Below are 18,719 nucleotides of genomic sequence, written 5' to 3'. Positions count from 1 at the left end.
AACTCATCCGCTTTATCCTGGACCACAATGTCTTCACCTTCAACAACCAGTTCTTCATCCAGACACACGGAACAGCCATGGGGACCAAATTCACACCTCAATATACCAACGTCTTCATGCACAGCTTCGAACAAGACTTCTTCACCACACAGGACCTTCAACCGATGCTATACACGAGATACATCAATGACATTTTCTTCCTTTGGACTCATGGTGAACAATCACTGAAACAACTATATGATGACTCACAGGAGGACTAAAAGAAGTCATGAGGATGCTTTGGCAGACAGAGTGAAGGAAGATCCAAAGAGCTTCTATATGTATGTTAGGAGCAAAAGGATAACGAGGGATAAAATTGGTCCTCCTGAAGACCAGAGTGGTAGACTGTGTATGGAACCAAAAGAGATGGGGGAGACACTAAATGGGTTTTTTGCATCCGTATTTACTGAGGAAATGGACATGGAGTCTACGGAAATAGGGCAAACAGGTAGGGAGGTCATGGAACTTTTACAGATTACAGAGGAGGAGGTGCTGGCTGTCTTGAGGCAAATCAGAGTGGATAAATCCCCAGGACCGGACAGGGTATTCCCAATGACATTGAGGGAGGCTGGAGTTGAACTTGCAGGGGCCCTGGCAGACGTATTTAAAATGTCAGTATTCACGGGGGAGGTGTCGGATGATTGGAGGGTGGCTCATGTTGTTCCATTGTTTAAAAAAGGTTCCAAAAGAAATCCAGGAAATTATAGGCCAGTAAATTTGATGTCAGTGGTGGGCAAGTTATTGGAAGGTGTGATAAGGGATAGGATCTACAAATATTTGGATAGACAGGGACTTATTAGGGAGAATCAACATGGCTTTGTGCGTGGTAGGTCATGTTTGACCAATCTATTAGAGTTTTTCGAGGAGGTTACCAGGAAAGTGGATGAAGGGAAGGCGGTGGACGTTGTCTACCTGGATTTCAGCAAGGCCTTTGACAAGGTCCCTCATGGGAGGTTAGTTAGGAAGGTTCAGTCGCTAGGTATAGATGGGGAGGTAGTAAATTGGATTTGACACTGGCTCAATGGAAGAAGCCAGAGAGTGGTTGTGGAGGATTGCTTCTCTGAGTGGAGGCCTGTGTCGAGTGGTGTGCCGCAGGGATCGGTGTTGGGTCCATTGTTGTTTGTCATCTATATCAACGATATAGATGACAAATGTGGTAAATTGGATCAGCAAATTTGCTGATGGTACAAAGATTGGAGGCGTAGTGGACAGTGAGGAAGGTTTTCAAAGCTTGCAGAGGGACTTGGACCAACTAGAAAAATGGCAAATGGAATTTAACGCAGACAAATGTGAGGTATTGCACTTTGGAAGGACAAACCAAAGTAGAACGTACAGGTAAATGGTAGGACTCTGAAGAGTACAGTTGAACAGCGGGATCTGGGAATACAGGTACAGAATTCCCTAAAAGTGACGTCACAGATGGATAGGGTCATAAAGAGTGCTTTTGGTACATTGGCCTTTATAAATCGGAGTATCGAGTATAAAAGTTGGAGTGTTATGGTAAGGTTGTATAAGGCATTGGTGAGGCCGAATTTAGAGTATTGTGTACAGTTTTGGTCACCTAGTTACAGGAAGGATGTAAATAAGGTTGAAAGAGTGCAGAGAAGGTTCACAAGGATGTTGCCGGGACTTGAGAAGCTGAGTTAGAGAGAGATTGAATAGGTTAGGACTTTATTCCCTGGAGTGTAGAAGAATGAGGGGAGATTTGATAGAGGTGTATAAGATTTTGATGGGTATAGATAGAGTGAATGCAAGCAGGCTTTTTCCACTGAGGCTAGAGGAGAAAAAAAACCAGAGGGCATGGGTTAAGGGTGAAAGGAGAAAAGTGTAAAGGGAATATTAGGGGGGCTTCTTCATGCAGAGAGGGGTGGGAGTGTGGAATGAGCTGCCGGATAAAGTGGTAAATGCGGGGTCACTTTTAACATATAAGAAAATTTCGGACGGGTTCATGGATGAGAGGGGTGTGGAGGGATAAGGTCCAAGTGCAGGTCAGTGGGACTAGGCAAAGAATGGTTCAGCACAGACAAGAAGGGCCAAAAGGCCTGTTTCTGAGCTGGAATTTTCTATGATTTCTATGCAAAAGCCTTCGCAATTTCTTCTCTTGCCTCCCACAAGATCCGAGGATGCGCTTGATCAGGCTCCGGGGATTTATCCACCTTAATGCGTTTTACGGCTGCAAAAATGTTCCAGTTAGCAAAATGCATATGGCCCAAGATATCACCACTTGTTTCCCTAATTGCTTTAGCACCCATAATTTTCTCTGCAGTAGACACCGAGGAGAAATATTTCTGAAAAATCTCTGTCCATGTCCTCCCATTAAGTTGATCTTTCCCTACCCCCCTAGTTATGTGAAGAAGGTTATCTCCAACTGCGACAGGATCCTGATCAATTGGGCCAGTGGGCTGACGAACGGCAGATGGAGTTTAATTTAGACAAATGTGAGGTGATGTATTTTGGTCGATTGAACCAGGGCAAGATTTACTCAGTTAATGGTAGGGTGTTGGGGAGAGTTACAGAACAAAGAGATCTCGGGGTACAGGTTCATAGCTCCTTGAAAGTGAGTGAGTGAGCCTCGCCCTGAGTGAGTGAGCCTCGCCCTGAGTGAGTGAGTGAGCCTCGCCCTGAGTGAGTGAGTGGGTGAGTGGGTGGAGATACCGGCCTTAAGAACATAAGAACATAAGAAATAGGAGCAGGAGTCGGCCATCTAGCCCTTCGAGCCTGCCCCGCCATTCAATAAGATCATGGCTGATCTGTCGTGGCTCAGTTCCACATTCCCGCCTTCTCCCCATAACCCTTAATCCCCTCTCTTATCAAGAACCCATCAACCCGCTTCTTAAAAATATTTAGCGAGGCAGCCTCCACCACCTCAACGGGCAGAGAATTCCAGAGATTCACCACCCTTTGAGTGAAGAAGTTCCTCCTCAACTCCGTTCTAAACCGCCCCCCCCTTTTATCTTGAGGCTGTGCCCTCTAGTGGACAGAGTGGTGAAGAAGGCATTCGGCATGCTTGGTTTCATTGGTCAGAACATTGAATACAGGAGTTGGGACGTCTTGTTGAAGTTGTACAAGACATTGGTAAGGCCACACTTGGAATACTGTGTACAATTCTGGTCACCCTATTATAGAAAGGATATTATTAAACTAGAAAGAGTGCAGAAAAGATTTACTAGGATGCTACCGGGACTTGATGGATTGAGTTATAAGGAGAGACTGGATAGACTGGGACTTTTTTCTCTGGAGCGTAGAAGGCTGAGGGGTGATCTTCACAGTTGTAAATGCGCCTAGTTTGGGGGCGTTTAAGAGGTCCGTGGATCGGTTTATGGATGGAAAGGGATTGGTTTAGGTTAGAGGGTCATTGCTTTATTAATTGGTCGGCGCAACATCGTGGGCCGAAGGGCCTGTTCTGCGCTGTAATGTTCTATGTTCTTATAGAGGTCTATAAAATAATGAGGGGCACAGATCAGCTCGATAGTCAATATCTTTTCCCAAAGGTAGGGGAGTCTAAAACTAGAGGACATAGGTTTAAGGTGAGAGGGGAGAGATACAAAAGGATCCAGAGGGGCAATTTTTTCACGGTGAGTGTCTAGAACAAACTGCCAGAGGTAGCAGTAGAGGTGGGTACAATTTTGTCTTTTAAAAAGTATTTAGACAGTTACATGTGTACGATGGGTATAGAGGGATATGGACTAAATGCGGGCAATTGGGATGAGTTTAGGGGTTTTAAAAAGTGCAGCATGGACAGGTTGGGCCGAAGGTCCTGTTTCTAAGCCTTAAACCACTATGACTCCATTATTGTAACACTACTTTCTCACTCCCTCATTTCCTTCTCTATGAACGATACGCTTTGTTTGTCAAGCACGCAACAAACACCTTTTCACTATACGCTCATACATGTGACAATAATAAATCAAATCACAGAAAGAAAATGACAGCACGCAGGAGCAGGCCCTTTGGCTCTCCACGCTCGCACCCACCATGGGAAGTTTATTTATTCATTCATCACAAGTAGGCTTACATTAACACCGCAATGAATTTACTGCAAAAATCTCCTCGTCACCACACTAAGGTGCCTGTTTGTGTACACTAATGGAGAATTTAGCATGCCCAATCCACTTAACCTGCACATCTTTGGACTGTGGGAGAAAACCCATACAAATACAGGGAGAATGAGCAAACCCCACAAAAATAGTGACCCAAGCTAGGAATTGATCCCAGGTCCCTGGCACTGTGAGACAGCAATGCCAATCACTGTCTCATCGTGCTGCCCCGGGTCCCTGGCACTGTGAGACAGCAGTGTGAATCACTGTGTCACCATGCTGCCCCGGGTCCCTGGCACTGTGAGACAGCAGTGCTAATCACTGTGTCACCGTGCTGCCCCGGGTCCCTGGCACTGTGAGACAGCAGTGCTAATCACTGTGTCACCGTGCTGCCCCGGGTCCCTGGCACTGTGAGACAGCAGTGCTAATCACTGTGTCACCGTGCTGCCCCGGGTCCCTGGCACTGTGAGACAGCAGTGTGAATCACTGTGTCACCGTGCTGCCCCGGGTCCCTGGCACTGTGAGACAGCAGTGTGAATCACTGTGTCACCGTGCTGCCCCGGGTCCCTGGCACTGTGAGACAGCAGTGTGAATCACTGTGTCACCGTGCTGCCCCGGGTCCCTGGCACTGTGAGACAGCAGCGCTAATCACTGTGTCACCGTGCTGCCCCAGGTCCCTGGCACTGTCAGACAGCAGTGTGAATCACTGTGTCACCGTGCTGCCCCGGGTCCCTGGCACTGTGAGACAGCAGTGTGAATCACTGTGTCACCGTGCTGCCCTGGCTCCCTGGCGCTGTGAGACAGCAATGCCAATCACTGTCACCGTGCTGCCCCGGGTCCCTGGCGCTGTGAGACAGCAGTGCTAATCACTGTGTCACCGTGCTGCCCCAGGTCCCTGGCACTGTGAGACAGCAGTGTTAATCACTGTGTCACCGTGCTGCCCCGGGTCCCTGGCACTGTGAGACAGCAGTGCTAATCACTGTGTCACCGTGCTGCCCCGGGTCCCTGGCACTGTGAGACAGCAGTGTGAATCACTGTGTCACCGTGCTGCCCCGGGTCCCTGGCGCTGTGAGACAGCAGCGCTAATCACTGTGTCACCGTGCTGCCCCGGGTCCCTGGCACTGTGAGACAGCAGTGTGAATCACTGTGTCACCGTGCTGCCCCGGGTCCCTGGCGCTGTGAGACAGCAGCGCTAATCACTGTGTCACCGTGCTGCCCCGGGTCCCTGGCACTGTGAGACAGCAGTGTGAATCACTGTGTCACCGTGCTGCCCCGGGTCCCTGGCACTGTGAGACAGCAGTGTGAATCACTGTGTCACCGTGCTGCCCCGGGTCCCTGGCACTGTGAGACAGCAGTGTGAATCACTGTGTCACCGTGCTGCCCCGGGTCCCTGGCACTGTGAGACAGCAGTGTGAATCACTGTGTCACCGTGCTGCCCCGGGTCCCTGGCACTGTGAGACAGCAGCGCTAATCACTGTGTCACCGTGCTGCCCCGGGTCCCTGGCACTGTGAGACAGCAGTGTGAATCACTGTGTCACCGTGCTGCCCTTAAATCAAATGTACTTTTTGTGTCCATGTATGGAAATTTGGCAAACTGAAATCTATGCATTAACTATTTCCATAGTCACTTGTTTCAAGGCCCCAGGTACATATCTGGAACTGGGGATTTGTCAATCCATAGTTCCATCGCTTTACTCAGTATCACTCTGCTGATTGCTGAAGATTGTAATGTTTCCAAGTTCCTTCCTCCTTTCCAATTCCTCGTTTATGGCTGCTTCTGAGATGTTACTTGTGTTACAAAGAACAAAGAAAATTACAGCACAGAAACAGGTCATTTGGCCCTCCAAGCTTATACTGATCATGCTGCCCATCTGAACTCAAACCATATGCACTGACAAAGTCCATATCCTTCTATCTGCATCCTATTTACACAGAGAGTAGTGGGTTCCTGGAACTCACTGCTGGGAGAGGTAGTGGAAGCGGATACAAAGAACAAAATCAGCCCGGGAAACAGGCCCTTCGGCCCAACGAGCCCGCGCCGCCATCTCAACACCACCCGTCCCCCTCTCCACCCACAACCCTTGTCTAATGTTTTATGGCCATCCAGATTGAGGGAAACTGATTTAGGGACAATTTATTCCTGCCAATCAGCCTAACAGCACACCTTTGGGGTGTGGGAGGAAACCGGAGCACCCGGAGAAAACCCATGCAAGCACGGGGAGAATGCGCAAACTCCCACAGACACCGGCCCAAATCCATGTGTCTGCACAGCAAACAGTGATAGTCACTGAGCTGTCGTCTTACCCAGTATCTGGTCCAGTTTAGGCACACACTAACGACATGAAGCACTAGGCCAATCCTGAACAACCAAGAGCAGCCCCAGTACGACCCATCGCGTGTATGCCCCTCGTTGGACACGAGGCGGACCGACTTAAAACCTGTGAATGTAAAGGGAAAAACATTATTATCATACCATAACCATTTACATTACCAGGGATGCCCCAATTCTAATGACCCTTATTTAAAACAATCTCCTATATCCGCCCATCTCCAATCCACTCATGTGCCTGTCTAAGTTACTCTTAAATGACTCTAGCATGTTTGCCTCCACCACCTTACTTGGCAGAGCATTCCATACCCCCACTACCCTCTGTGTGAAAAACCTCCCTCTAATATCTGTGTTGTACCGCTCACCCCTCACCTTAAGTCCATGGCCCCTTGTCCTACGTGTCTCTATCATAGGAAATAGCTTACCTCTGTTTATCTATACCCTTCATAACCTTATGTACCTCTATTAGATCCCCCCTCAGTCGGCGTCTTTCAAGGTAAAAGAGCCCCAATTTCTTCAATCTTTCCTCATACCCCAGTCCTTCCATACCAGGCAGCATCCTGGTAAATACGATACGGTAGTGAGTTTTAAGGGGTGTCTTGACAAATCCATGAATAGGATGGGAATAGAGGGATATGGTCCCCGGAAGGGTAGGGGGTTTTAGTTCAGACAGGCAGCATGGTCGGTGCAGGCTTGGAGGGGCTGAATGGCCTGTTCCTGTGCTGGAATTTTCTTTGTTCTTTGTTCGTGTAATCGTCCAATTGCCCCTTAAACGTCGCTATCGTACCTGCTCCCAGCACATCCCCGGGCAGCAAGTTCCAGGAATTCACCACCCTCTGTGTAATAACTGTAAAGACTTGTGTTCAGTTCATCTCCTTGTTTTCCATTCTTCACACTCACTTTCTGGGGAGGATTACAGGTTTTCATTGGCAAAAGATCTTGAGGGCAAATGAGGAGGAAGTTGTGAGGATTTGAAGCACATTATTGGTAAGGTTGCTGCAATCAGAACCCATTCAGTTCTTTACAAGGGATTTGTGGGGTTATGGAGAGAAAGCTCAGATACATGACAAATTAGAAAATCCTTTCCAAAAGCAGCTGCAGATACACAAGGCATCGTTCCAGCAATGCGTTCAGTGCAGATCCTTACCTCCTGACACACTCGATACTGATCGATAGCCCAAACTGTCGGCACATGTGTAGCCAAGAGCTGGTACTGGGTCAGTGTGGCATTGCAGGCACGGGCACAAATCAGCCGGGTCTTCCCCACAGCATTGTCTCCCACCACCACACACTTGATTGTTTCCACATTTGGCCTCTCATAGTCCACATCGATATCCATCGCTGCAAATACCTACAAACAAGACAGAGATCATCGAATGATAGAATCATACAGCACAAAAGAGACCAGGGTTCTGAAGGAAATGGCAGAGGTGATAGTGGGCGCCTTCGTGATTATTTACCAAAATTCCCTGGATTCCGGGGAAGTGCCGGAAGGTTGCAAAACGGCTAATGTTACACCGCTGTTTAAAAAAGGTAGCAGACAAAAGGCAGGGAATTATAGGCCGGTTAGTTTAACGTCTGTAGTTGGAAAAATAAGAACATAAGAACATAAGAAATAGGAGCAGGAGTAGGCCATCTAGCCCTTCGAGCCTGCCCCGCCATTCAATAAGATCATGGCTGATCTGTCGTGGCTCAGTTCCACTTTCCCGCTTTCTCCCCATAACCCTTAATCCCCTCTCTTATCAAGAACCCATCAACCCGCTTCTTAAAAATATTTAGCGAGGCAGCCTCCACCACTTCAACGGGCAGAGAATTCCAGAGATTCACCACCCTTTGAGTGAAGAAGTTCCTCCTCAACTCCGTTCTAAACCGCCTCCCCTTTATCTTGAGGCTGTGCCCCCTAGTCCTACTGTCTTTTTTGAGCGGGAAGAGTCTCTCCACCTCTATCCTATCCATCCCATTCATCATCTTATATTATATCATCTATTATTATATTATATCATCTATTAAAAATGCTTGAATCCGTCATCAAAGAAGAAATCGCGAGGCATCTAGAGAAGAATTGTTTGATAGAGCAGACACAGCACTGATTCGTTAAGGGGAAGTCGTGTTTAACGAATTTATTGGATTTCTATGAGGATGTGACTAGTGCGGTAGACAGAGGGGAACCGGTGGATGTGGTGTTTCTCGATTTTGAAAAGGCGTTTGATAAGGTGCCTCATAAAAGGCTGCTTCAGAAGGTTAGGGTGCACGGAGTTGGGGGTAAGGTGTTGGCGTGGATAGAGGATTGGTTGTCTAATAGGAGGCAGAGAGTTGGTATCAATGGGTGCTATTCTGGTTGGCAGTTGGTGACTAGTGGAGTGTCGCAGGGATCGGTGCTGGGGCCTCAACTGTTTACCATTTATATAGATGATCTGGAGGAGGGGGCTGAGTGGAGGGTGACAAAATTTGCTGATGACACGAAGATGAGTCGAAAAGCAAATTGTGCGGAGGGCGTGGAAAGTCTGCAGAGGGGCCTAGATAGGCTGAGCGAGTGGGCGAGGACCTGGCAGATGGAGTACAATGTTAGCAAGTGTGAGGTTATCCACTTTGGCAAGAATAATAGTAGGAGGGATTACTATTTAAAGGGCGAAAAGCTGCAGCATGCTACGGTGCAGAGGGACCTGGGGTCCTTGTGCATGAGTCGCAAAAACCCAGTCTGCAGGTGCAGCAGGTGATCAAGAAGGCGAATGGGATGTTGGCCTTTATAGCGAGGGGGATAGAATATAAAAGCAGGGAGGTCTTGCTGCAACTGTACAGGGTACTGGTGAGGCCGCAGCTGGAGTACTGTGTGCAGTTTTGGTCGCCGCACTTGCGCAAGGATATTTTAGCCTTGGAGGGAGTGCAGAGGAGGTTCACTAGGCTGATACCGGAGATGAGGGGGTAGGACGATGAAGAGAAACTAAATAGACTGGGTCTGTACTCGTTGGAGTTTAGAAGGATGAGGGGGGATCTTATAGAGACATATAAGATAACGAAGGGGATGGATAGGGTAGAGGTAGAGAGATTCTTCCTGCTTAGAAAGGACAGCAGGACGAGAGGGCACAGCCTCAAGATAAGGGGCGTGCAGTTTAGAACGGAGTTGAGGAGGAACTTCTTCACTCAAAGGGTGGCGAATCTCTGGAATTCTCTGCCCATTGAAGTGGTGGAGGTTACCTCGCTAAATATATTTAAGTCACGGGTAGATAGGTTTTTGGTAGGCAAGGGGATTAAGGGTTATGGGGAGAAAGCGGGAAAGTGGAACTGAGACACTTCAGATCAGCCATGATCTTATTGAATGGCGGGGCAGGCTCGAAGGGCTAGACGGCCGACTCCTGCTCCTATTTCTTATGACCCTTCGAACCATCGAGTACACACTGAGCCATTAGAAACACTTGAATTCCCACCTAATCCCACTTGCCAGCGTAAGAACATAAGAAATAGGAGCAGGAGTCGGCCATCTAGCCCTTCAAGCCTGCCCCGCCATTCAATAAGATCATGGCTGATCTGAAGTGGATCAGTTCCACTTTCCTGCTTTCTCCCCATAACCCTTAATTCCCTTGTCTGTCAAAAACCTATCTACCCATGATTTAAATCCATTATCTTGTAAGTCTCTATAAGATCCCCCCTCAGCCTTCTAAACTCTAACGAGTACAGCCCCGGCCTATTCAGTCTCTCTTCATAGGCTAACCCCCTCATCTCCGGTATCAGCCTAGTAAACCTCCTCTGCACTCCCTCCAAGGCTAATTTATCCTTATGTAAGTGCGGCGACCAAAACTGCATACAGTACTCCAGCTGCGGCCTCACCAGTGCCCTATACAGCCGCAGCAAGACCTCCCTACTTTTATATTCAATCCCCCTCGCTATGAAGGCCAGCATCCCATTCGCCTTCCTGACCACCTGCTGCACCTGCAAGCTGGGTTTTTGCGACTCATGCACAAGGACCCTGAGGTCCCTCTGCACCGTAGCCTGCTGCAGTTTTTCACCATGTAAGTAGTAGTCCTTCCTACCATTATTCCTACCAAAGTGGACAACTTCACACTTGCCAACATTAAATACCATTTGCCAGTTCCTGGCCCATTCGCCCAGCCTATCCAGATCCTTCTGCAGACTCTCCACATCCTCCGCACAATTTGCCGTTCCACCAATTTTGGTGTCATCAGCAAATTTCGACACCCTACACTCGGTTCCCTCCTCCAGATCATCTATATAAATGGTAAATAGCTGAGGCCCCAGCACCGATCCCTGGGGCACTCCACTAGTCACCAACCGCCAATCCGAGTAGCACCCATTGACCCCCACTCTCTGCCTCCTATTTGACAACCAATCCTCTATCCACGCTAACACCCTACCCCCAACTCCATGCCCCCTGACCTTCTATAACAACCTCTTGTGCAGCACCTTATCAAACGCCTTCTGAAAATCAAGAAACACCACATCTACCGGTTCTCCTCTATCCACCACACAAGACACATCCTCATAGAATTCCAATAAATTCGTCAGACACGACTTCCCCTTAACGAAACCGTGCTGCGTCTGCTCTATCAAACAATTCTCAAGATGCCTCACTATTTTCTCCTTGATTACAGATTCAAGCATTTTACCTACAACAGACGTTAAACTAACCAGCCTATAATTCCCTGCCTTTTGCCTGCTATCCTTTTTAAACAACGGCGTAACATTAGCCGTTTTCCAATCTTCCGGCACTTCCCCGGAATCCAGCGACGTTTGGAAAATAATCACCAACGCATCCACTATCACCTCCGCCATTTCTTTCAGAACCCTTGGATGCATTCCATCCGGTCCTGGGGACTTGTCCAGAATCAGTCCCTCCAGTCTGTCAAGCACCGCCTCTCTAGTAACAATAATGTCATTCAGGCCCTCCACTCCGACCATCTTTCCGTCGCTAACACCCGGCAAACTATTCACGTCCTCCTCCGTGAAGACCGAAGCAAAAAAGTTATTCAAGGCCTCAGCCATTTCCCCATCCCCTACCACTAAGTCCCCCCTCTCATTCTCTAAGGGTCCAACGTTCGCCCTAGCCAGCCTCTTCCTTTTTATATATTTATAAAAACTCTTGCTATCCTTTTTTATATTTAGCGCTAGCCCAGCTTCATAGTTTATCCTTCCTTTCTTTTATCAACTTCTTCGTCATTTGTTGATATTTAAACCTCTCCCAATCCCCTTCTCGTTCACTACTCTTAGCTACTCGAAACGCATCAGCTTTTAACTTAACACTTTCCTTTACCTCCTTCGTTATCCATGGCTGATTTTCTCTCCTCCTACGATGCTTTTTAACCATCGGAATAAATTTCTGCTGGGCACCAAGAAAGATCTCCTTAAAGATCCTCCACTGTTCCTCAGCAGACCTACCTTCCAATGTGCTCCCCCAATCAACATTTGCCAATCCCTCTGTCATCCTATCTTACTCCCTTCTGTTCAAACAAAGTCGGCAAACTTACTAACCCATCCCTCCACTTCCTCATCCAGGTCATTTATGAAAATGACAAACAGCAAGGGTCCGAGAACAGATCCCTGGGGAACTCCACTGGTGACCGACCTCCATGCAGAAAAAGACCCATCCACAACCACTCTCTGCCTTCTGCAGGCAAGCCAGTTCTGGATCCACAAGGCCAAAGCCCCTTGGATCCCATGCCCTCTCACCTTCTCAAGAAGTCTTGCATGGGGGACCTTAACAAACGCCTTGCTGAAGTCCATGTAAACCACATCTACCGCTCTTCCTTCGTCAATGTGTTCAGTCACATTTTCAAAGAACTCAACTAGGCTCGTAAGGCACGACCTGCCCTTGACAAAGCCGTGCTGACTATTTCTGATCATTCTAAACTTCTCTAAATGCTCATAAATCTTGTCCCTCAGAATCCTCTCCGTCAGCTTACCAACCACTGAGGTCAGACTCACCGGTCGGTAATTTCCCGGGCTATCTCTGTTCCCTTTCTTGAAAATAGGAACCACATCTGCAATCCTCCAATCCTCCGGAACCTCTCCTGTCTCCATCGACGATGCAAAGATCATCGCCAGGGGCTCTGCAATCACTTCCCTCGCCTCCCACAGTAACCTGGGATACATCCCATCCAGTCCTGACAACTTGTCTATCTTGATAGAATTTAAAAGTTCCAACACATCCTCTTTCTTAATGTCCACATACTCAATCTTTTCAGTCTGCCGCAAACCTGTAGTACAACCTCCCAGATCAGCTTCCACCGTGAATACTGAGGCAAAGTACTCATTAAGCACCTCTGCCATTTCTTCTGGTTCCACACAGACCTTTCCCTCTTCACCTTTTATAGGTCCTATCCCTTCTCTTCTCATCCTTTTAGTCTTCACATATTTGTAGAAGACCTTGGGATTCTCCTTAATCTTACCCACCAAGGCCTTCTCATGTCCCCTTCTGGCTCTTCTCATTTCCTTATTAAGCTCCCTTCTACAACCGGTATACTCCTCCAGATCCTTAACATCTCCTAGCTCTCGGAACCTTTTATACGCTTTTCTTTTCTTCCTGACCAGGTTCATCACAACCTTCATGCACCACGGCTCCCGCGACCTACCAAAACCTCGTCTCATCGGAACGTTGTCGTGCAGAGCTCCAGATGAACATTCCTTGAAAATCCGCCACCTTCCTTCAGTACTTTTCCCCAAGAACACCTCCTTCCAGTTTACTAGTCCAATTTTCTGCCTGATGTCTTCATATTGACTAAACTGATTTAAACTGAGATTGAATAAGAACATAAGAAATAGGAGCAGGAGTCGGCCATCTAGCCCTTCGAGCCTGCCCCGCCATTCAATAAGATCATGGCTGATCTGTCGTGGCTCAGTTCCACTTTCCCGCCCTCTCCCCATAACCCTTAATCCCCTTGCCTACCAAAAACCTATCTACCCACATCTTAAATATATTCAGCGAGGTAACCTCCACCACTTCAACGGGCAGAGAATTCCAGAGATTCACCACCCTTTGAGTGAAGAAGTTCCTCCTCAACTCTGTTCGAAACTGCCCCCCCCCCCCCCCCCCCTTATCTTGAGGCTGTGCCCTCTAGTCCTGCTGTCCTTTCTGAGCGGGAAGAGTCTCTCCACCTCTATCCTATCCATCTCATTCATCATCTTATACATCTCAATAAGATCCCCTCTCATCCTTCTAAACTCCAACGAGTACAAGCCCAGTCGATACAGCCTCTCTTCATAATTCATAGAATATATATAGAATATAGAACATTACAGCACAGTACAGGCCCTTCGGCCCTCAATGTTGCGCCAACCAGTGGAACCAGTCTAATGACCCTCTAACTTAAACTATTCCAATGTTATCCATATGCCTATCCACTGACCACTTGAACGCCCTTAAAGTTGGCGAGTCCACAACTGCTGCAGGCAGGGCATTCCACGACCTTACCACCCTCTGAGTAAAGAAACCACCTCTGACATCCAACCCCCTCAACTCCGGTATCAGCCTAGTAAACCTCCTCTGCACTCTCTCCAAGGCCAAAATATCCTTGCGCAAGTGCGGCGACCAAAACTGCACACAGTACTCCAGCTGCGGCCTCACCAGTGCCCTGTACAGTTGCAGCAAGACCTCCCTACTTTTATATTCAATCCCCCTCGCTATGAAGGCCAGCATCCCATTCGCCTTCCTGACCACCTGCTGCACCTGCAAGCTGGGTTTTTGCGACTCATGCACAAGGACCCCGAGGTCCCTCTGCACCGTAGCATGCTGCAGCTTTTCGCCCTGTAAGTAGTAGTCCTTCCTACTATTATTCCTGCCAAAGTGGATAACCTCACACTTGCCAACATTGTATTCCATCTGCCAGGTCCTCGCCCACTTGCTCAGCCTATCCAGATCCCTCTGTAGACTTTCCACACCCTCCGCACAATTTGCTGTTCCACTTATCTTTGTGTCATCAGCAAATTTCGACACCCTACACTCAGCCCCCTCCTCCAGATCATCTATATAAACGGTAAATAGCTGAGGGCCCAGCACTGATCCCTGGGGCACTCCACTAGTCACCAACCGCCAATCCGAATAGCACCCATTGACCCCCACTCTCTGCCTCCTATTAGACAGCCAATCCCCTATCCACGCTAACACCCTACCCCCAACTCCATGCCCCCTGACCTTCTGTATTCTCCCTGGAAATACGGAGGATGAGGGGTGATCAGATAGAGGTTTATAAAATTATGAGGGCTATGGATAGGCTGGGAGCTTTTTCCCCAGGGCAGAAATGACAATTACAGGGGGCACAAGTTCAAGGTAAAGGGGGAAACGTTCAGTAGATGTTTGCGGTTGAAGTTTTTAGAACATAGAACATAACAGCGCAGTACAGGCCCTTCGGCCCTCGATGTTGCGTCAACCAGTGGAACCAATCTAATAACCCTCTAAGAGACAAAGAGTGAGAGGTGACCTGATAGAGGTGTATGAGATGATGAGAGGTATAGATAGGGTGGATTCTCAAAGGCTATTTCCCAGGGCTGAAATGGCTGCCACAAGAGGACACAGGTTTAGGGTGCTGGGGAGTAGGTACAGAGGAGATAGAACATAGAACATTACAGCACAGTACAGGCCCTTCGGCCCTCGATGTTGCACCGACCAGTGGAACCAATCTAATGACCCTCTAACCTAACCTATTACAATGTTATCCATATGCTTATCCACTGACCATTTGAACGCCCTTAATGTTGGCGAGTCCACAACTGCTGCAGGCAGGGCATTCCACACCCTTACTACCCTCTGAGTAAAGAACCTACCTCTGACATCCATCCTATAATTACCACCCCTTAATTTAAAGCTATGTCCCCTTGTGTTAGCCAGCACCATCCGAGGTAAAAGGCTCTCACTGTCCACCCTATCCAATCCTTTGATCATCTTGTATGCCTCAATCAGGTCACCTCGTAACCTTCTTCTCTCCAATGAAAATAACCTTAAGTCCCTCAGCCTTTCCTCATAAGACCTTCCCACCAGACCAGGCAACATCCTGGTAAACCTCCTCTGCACCCTTTCCAATGCCTCCACATCTTTCTGATAATGCGGCGACCAGAACTGTACGCAATACTCCAAGTGCGGCTGCACCAGAGTTTTGTACAGTTGTAACATGACCTCACGGCTCTGAAATTCAATCCCTCTACCAATAAAAGCCAACACACCGTACGCCTTCTTAACAACCTTTTCAACCTGGGTGCCAACTTTCAGGGAGCTATGCACATGTACCCCGAGATCTCTCTGCTCGTCGACACTACCAACAGTCCTTCCATTAGCCCTATATTCTGTACTCCTGTTACTCTTACCAAAGTGAATCACCTCACACTTTTCCGCATTAAACTCCATTTGCCATTTTACAGAGGATGGAGGAGGCCTGGAACGCACTGCCAAGTGAGCTGGTTGAGGCAGATACGTTAACGACATTTCTGCCGAGACACACGAACAGTCAGGGAATAGAGGGATATAAGCAGTTGTCTGGGTAGGACAACATGATCCAAGGGGACATTGCTTTGTGGATCCAGAACTGGCTTACCCACAGAAGGCAGAGAGTGGTTGTGGATGGGCCTTATTTTGCATGGAGGTCGGTCACCAGTGGAGTTCCCCAGGGATCTGTTCTCGGACCCTTACTCTTTGTGATTTTTATAAATGACCTGGATGAGGAAGTGGAGGGATGGGTTAGTAAGTTCGCCTACGATATGAAGGTTGGTGGTGTTGTGGATAGTCTGGAGGGATGTCAGAAGTTGCAGCGTGACACAGATAGGATGCAAGGCTGGGCAGAGAAGTGGCAGATGGACTTCAACCTGGATAAGTGTGTAGTGGTCCATTTTGGCAAATGGGATGAAGGAATATTAAGGGTAAGACTCTTGGCAGTGTGGAAGATCAGAAGGATCTTGGGGTCCTGGTTCATAGGATGCTTAAAGCAACTTCGCAGGTAGAGGATGTGGTCAAGAAGGCGTATGGTATACTGGCCTTCATTAATCGAGGGATTGAGTTTAGGAGTCGGGAGATAATGCTGCAACTTTATAAGACCCTTGTCAGACCCCACTTGGAGTACTGTGCGCAGTTCTGGTCGCCTCACTACAGGAAGAATGTGGAAGCTATTGAGAGGGTGCAGAGGAGATTTACAAGGATGTTACCTGGATTCGGAGGCATGCCTTATGAGGACAGGTTGAGGGAGCTGGGACTCTTCTCCCTGGAAAGACGAAGGTTGAGAGGCGACCTGATAGAGGTTTATAAAATGTTGAGAGGGATAGGGTCTTGGTTGTCTCTCCAACCCTCTCTCTCCCCCTCCGACCCTCCCTGTCCCTGTCTGTTCCCTTCTCTATCCGCCCCCCTCTCTCTCTCTCGTCTGGTCGCCATACTACCGGAAAGATGTGGAGACCCTGGAGAGAGTGCAGAGGAGGTTTACCAGGATGCTGCCTGGTATGGAAGGACTGGGTTATAGAACATAGAACATAGAACATTACAGCGCAGAACAGGCCCTTCGGCCCACGATGTTGCGCCGACCAGTTTTTTTAAAAAAAAACACTGACCCACTAATCTAAACCAATCCCTTTTCGTCCATAAACCTATCCATAGACCTCTTAAACGCCCCCAAACTAGGCGAATTTACAACTGCAGCAGGCAGGGCATTCCAATCCCTCACCACCCTCTGGGTAAAGAACCTACCCCTGACATCCGTCCTATAACTACCCCCCCCTTAATTTAAAGCCATGCCCCTTCGTGCTAGCATTCTCCATCCGAGGAAAAAGGCTATCACTATCCACCCTATCTAAACCTCTAATCATCTTATATGTTTCAATAAGATCCCCTCTTAGCCTCCTTCTTTCCAGCGAAAACAACCCCAAATCCCTCAGTCTCTCCTTATATGACCTCCCCTCCATACCAGGCAACATCCTGGTAAACCTCCTCTGCACCCTCTCCAAAGCCTCCACATCCTTCCTGTAATGTGGGGACCAGAACTGCACACAGTACTCCAAGTGCGGCCGCACCAGAGTTGTGTACAGTTGCAACATGACGCTGCTACTCCTAAATTCAATCCCCCTACCAATAAACGCCAAGACACCGTATGCCTTCTTAACTACCTTATCTACTTGATTCCCAACCTTCAGGGATCTATGTACACATACACCTAGATCCTCTGCTCCTCCCATTAGCCCTATACTGAACACATCTGTTACTCCTACCGAAATGAATTACCTCACACTTCTCCGCATTAAACTCCATCCGCCACCTCGCAGCCCAGCTCTGCAACCTGTCTAAGTCACCCTGCAAACTTCGACACCCTTCCTCACAATCTACCACACCACCGACTTTGGTGTCATCAGCAAACTTACTAATCCACCCAACTATACCCTCATCCAGATCATTAATAAAAATTACAAACAGCAGTGGCCCCAAAACAGATCCCTGAGGCACACCACTCGTAACCGAACTCCATGACGAATATTCACCATCAACCACCACCCTCTGTCTCCTATCCGCTAGCCAATTCCTGATCCAATTTCCTAGATTACCCCCAATCCCATACATCTGCATTTTCTGCAGAAGCCCACCATGGTGAACCTTATCAAACGCCTTACTAAAATCCATATATACCACGTCAACTGCCTTACCCCTATCCACCTCTTTGGTCACTTTCTCAAAGAACTCAATAAGGTTAGTAAGGCACGACCTACCTGCTACAAAACCATGCTGACTGTCTCTAATCAATTCATTACTCTCCAAATAACTATAAATCCTATCCCTAATAATTCTTTCTAAAACCTTGCCCACAACAGAAGTAAGACTCACCGGTCTATAATTCCCGCGGAAGTCTCTGTTCCCCTTCTTAAACAATGGGACAACATTCGCTGTCCTCCAATCTTCTGGTACTATACCAGAGACCAACGATGACCTGAAGATCAGAGCCAGAGGCTCAGCAATCACCTCTCTTGCCTCCCAGAGAATCCTAGGGTAAATCCCATCCGGACCAGAGGACTTATCTATTTTCAAGCCCTCTAGAATATCCCAGCACATCCCCGGTTTCAACTGCAATACTTTCTATTTTACACCCCTGCACCCCAGTGTCTTCCACAGCTACATTCATGTCCCCCTGCGTGAACACCGAAGAGAAATATGGTTCAATGCCTCTCCAATCTCTTCCGGTTCCACACACAACTTCCCTCTACTGTCTATAACTGGCCCTAATCTTGCCCTAACCAACCTTCTGTTCTTGACATACCTATAGAACGCCTGAGGATTTTCCTTATGAGGAAAGATTGAGCAAATTGGGGCTGTTTTCCCTTGAAAGACAGCGCCTGAGGGGGAT

General features: G+C 48.1%; 1 protein-coding gene across 1 annotated transcript in view; it reads right to left on the bottom strand.

The window, feature by feature from the left end:
* Positions 1-11,750, bottom strand: part of LOC145339542 (rho-related BTB domain-containing protein 2-like) — a gene marked incomplete at its 3' end in the record, with an annotated part of 110,545 nt that extends 98,795 nt beyond the window's left edge. The window contains exons 1-2 of the mRNA XM_080184021.1: positions 11,672-11,750; positions 7,553-7,756 (exon numbers count right to left, since the gene is read on the bottom strand). Of these exons, the coding sequence (XP_080040147.1) occupies positions 7,553-7,756; positions 11,672-11,725 (258 nt within the window). The remainder of the gene's footprint in view (positions 1-7,552; positions 7,757-11,671) is intronic.
* Positions 11,751-18,719: the final 6,969 nt, after the last annotated feature.

Source organism: Carcharhinus amblyrhynchos, unplaced genomic scaffold (genome assembly GCF_965287045.1).
Source record: "Carcharhinus amblyrhynchos unplaced genomic scaffold, sCarAmb.v2.hapA scaffold_526, whole genome shotgun sequence".
NCBI lineage: Eukaryota > Metazoa > Chordata > Chondrichthyes > Carcharhiniformes > Carcharhinidae > Carcharhinus > Carcharhinus amblyrhynchos.
This window is presented reverse-complemented; position numbering and strand designations above follow the sequence as displayed.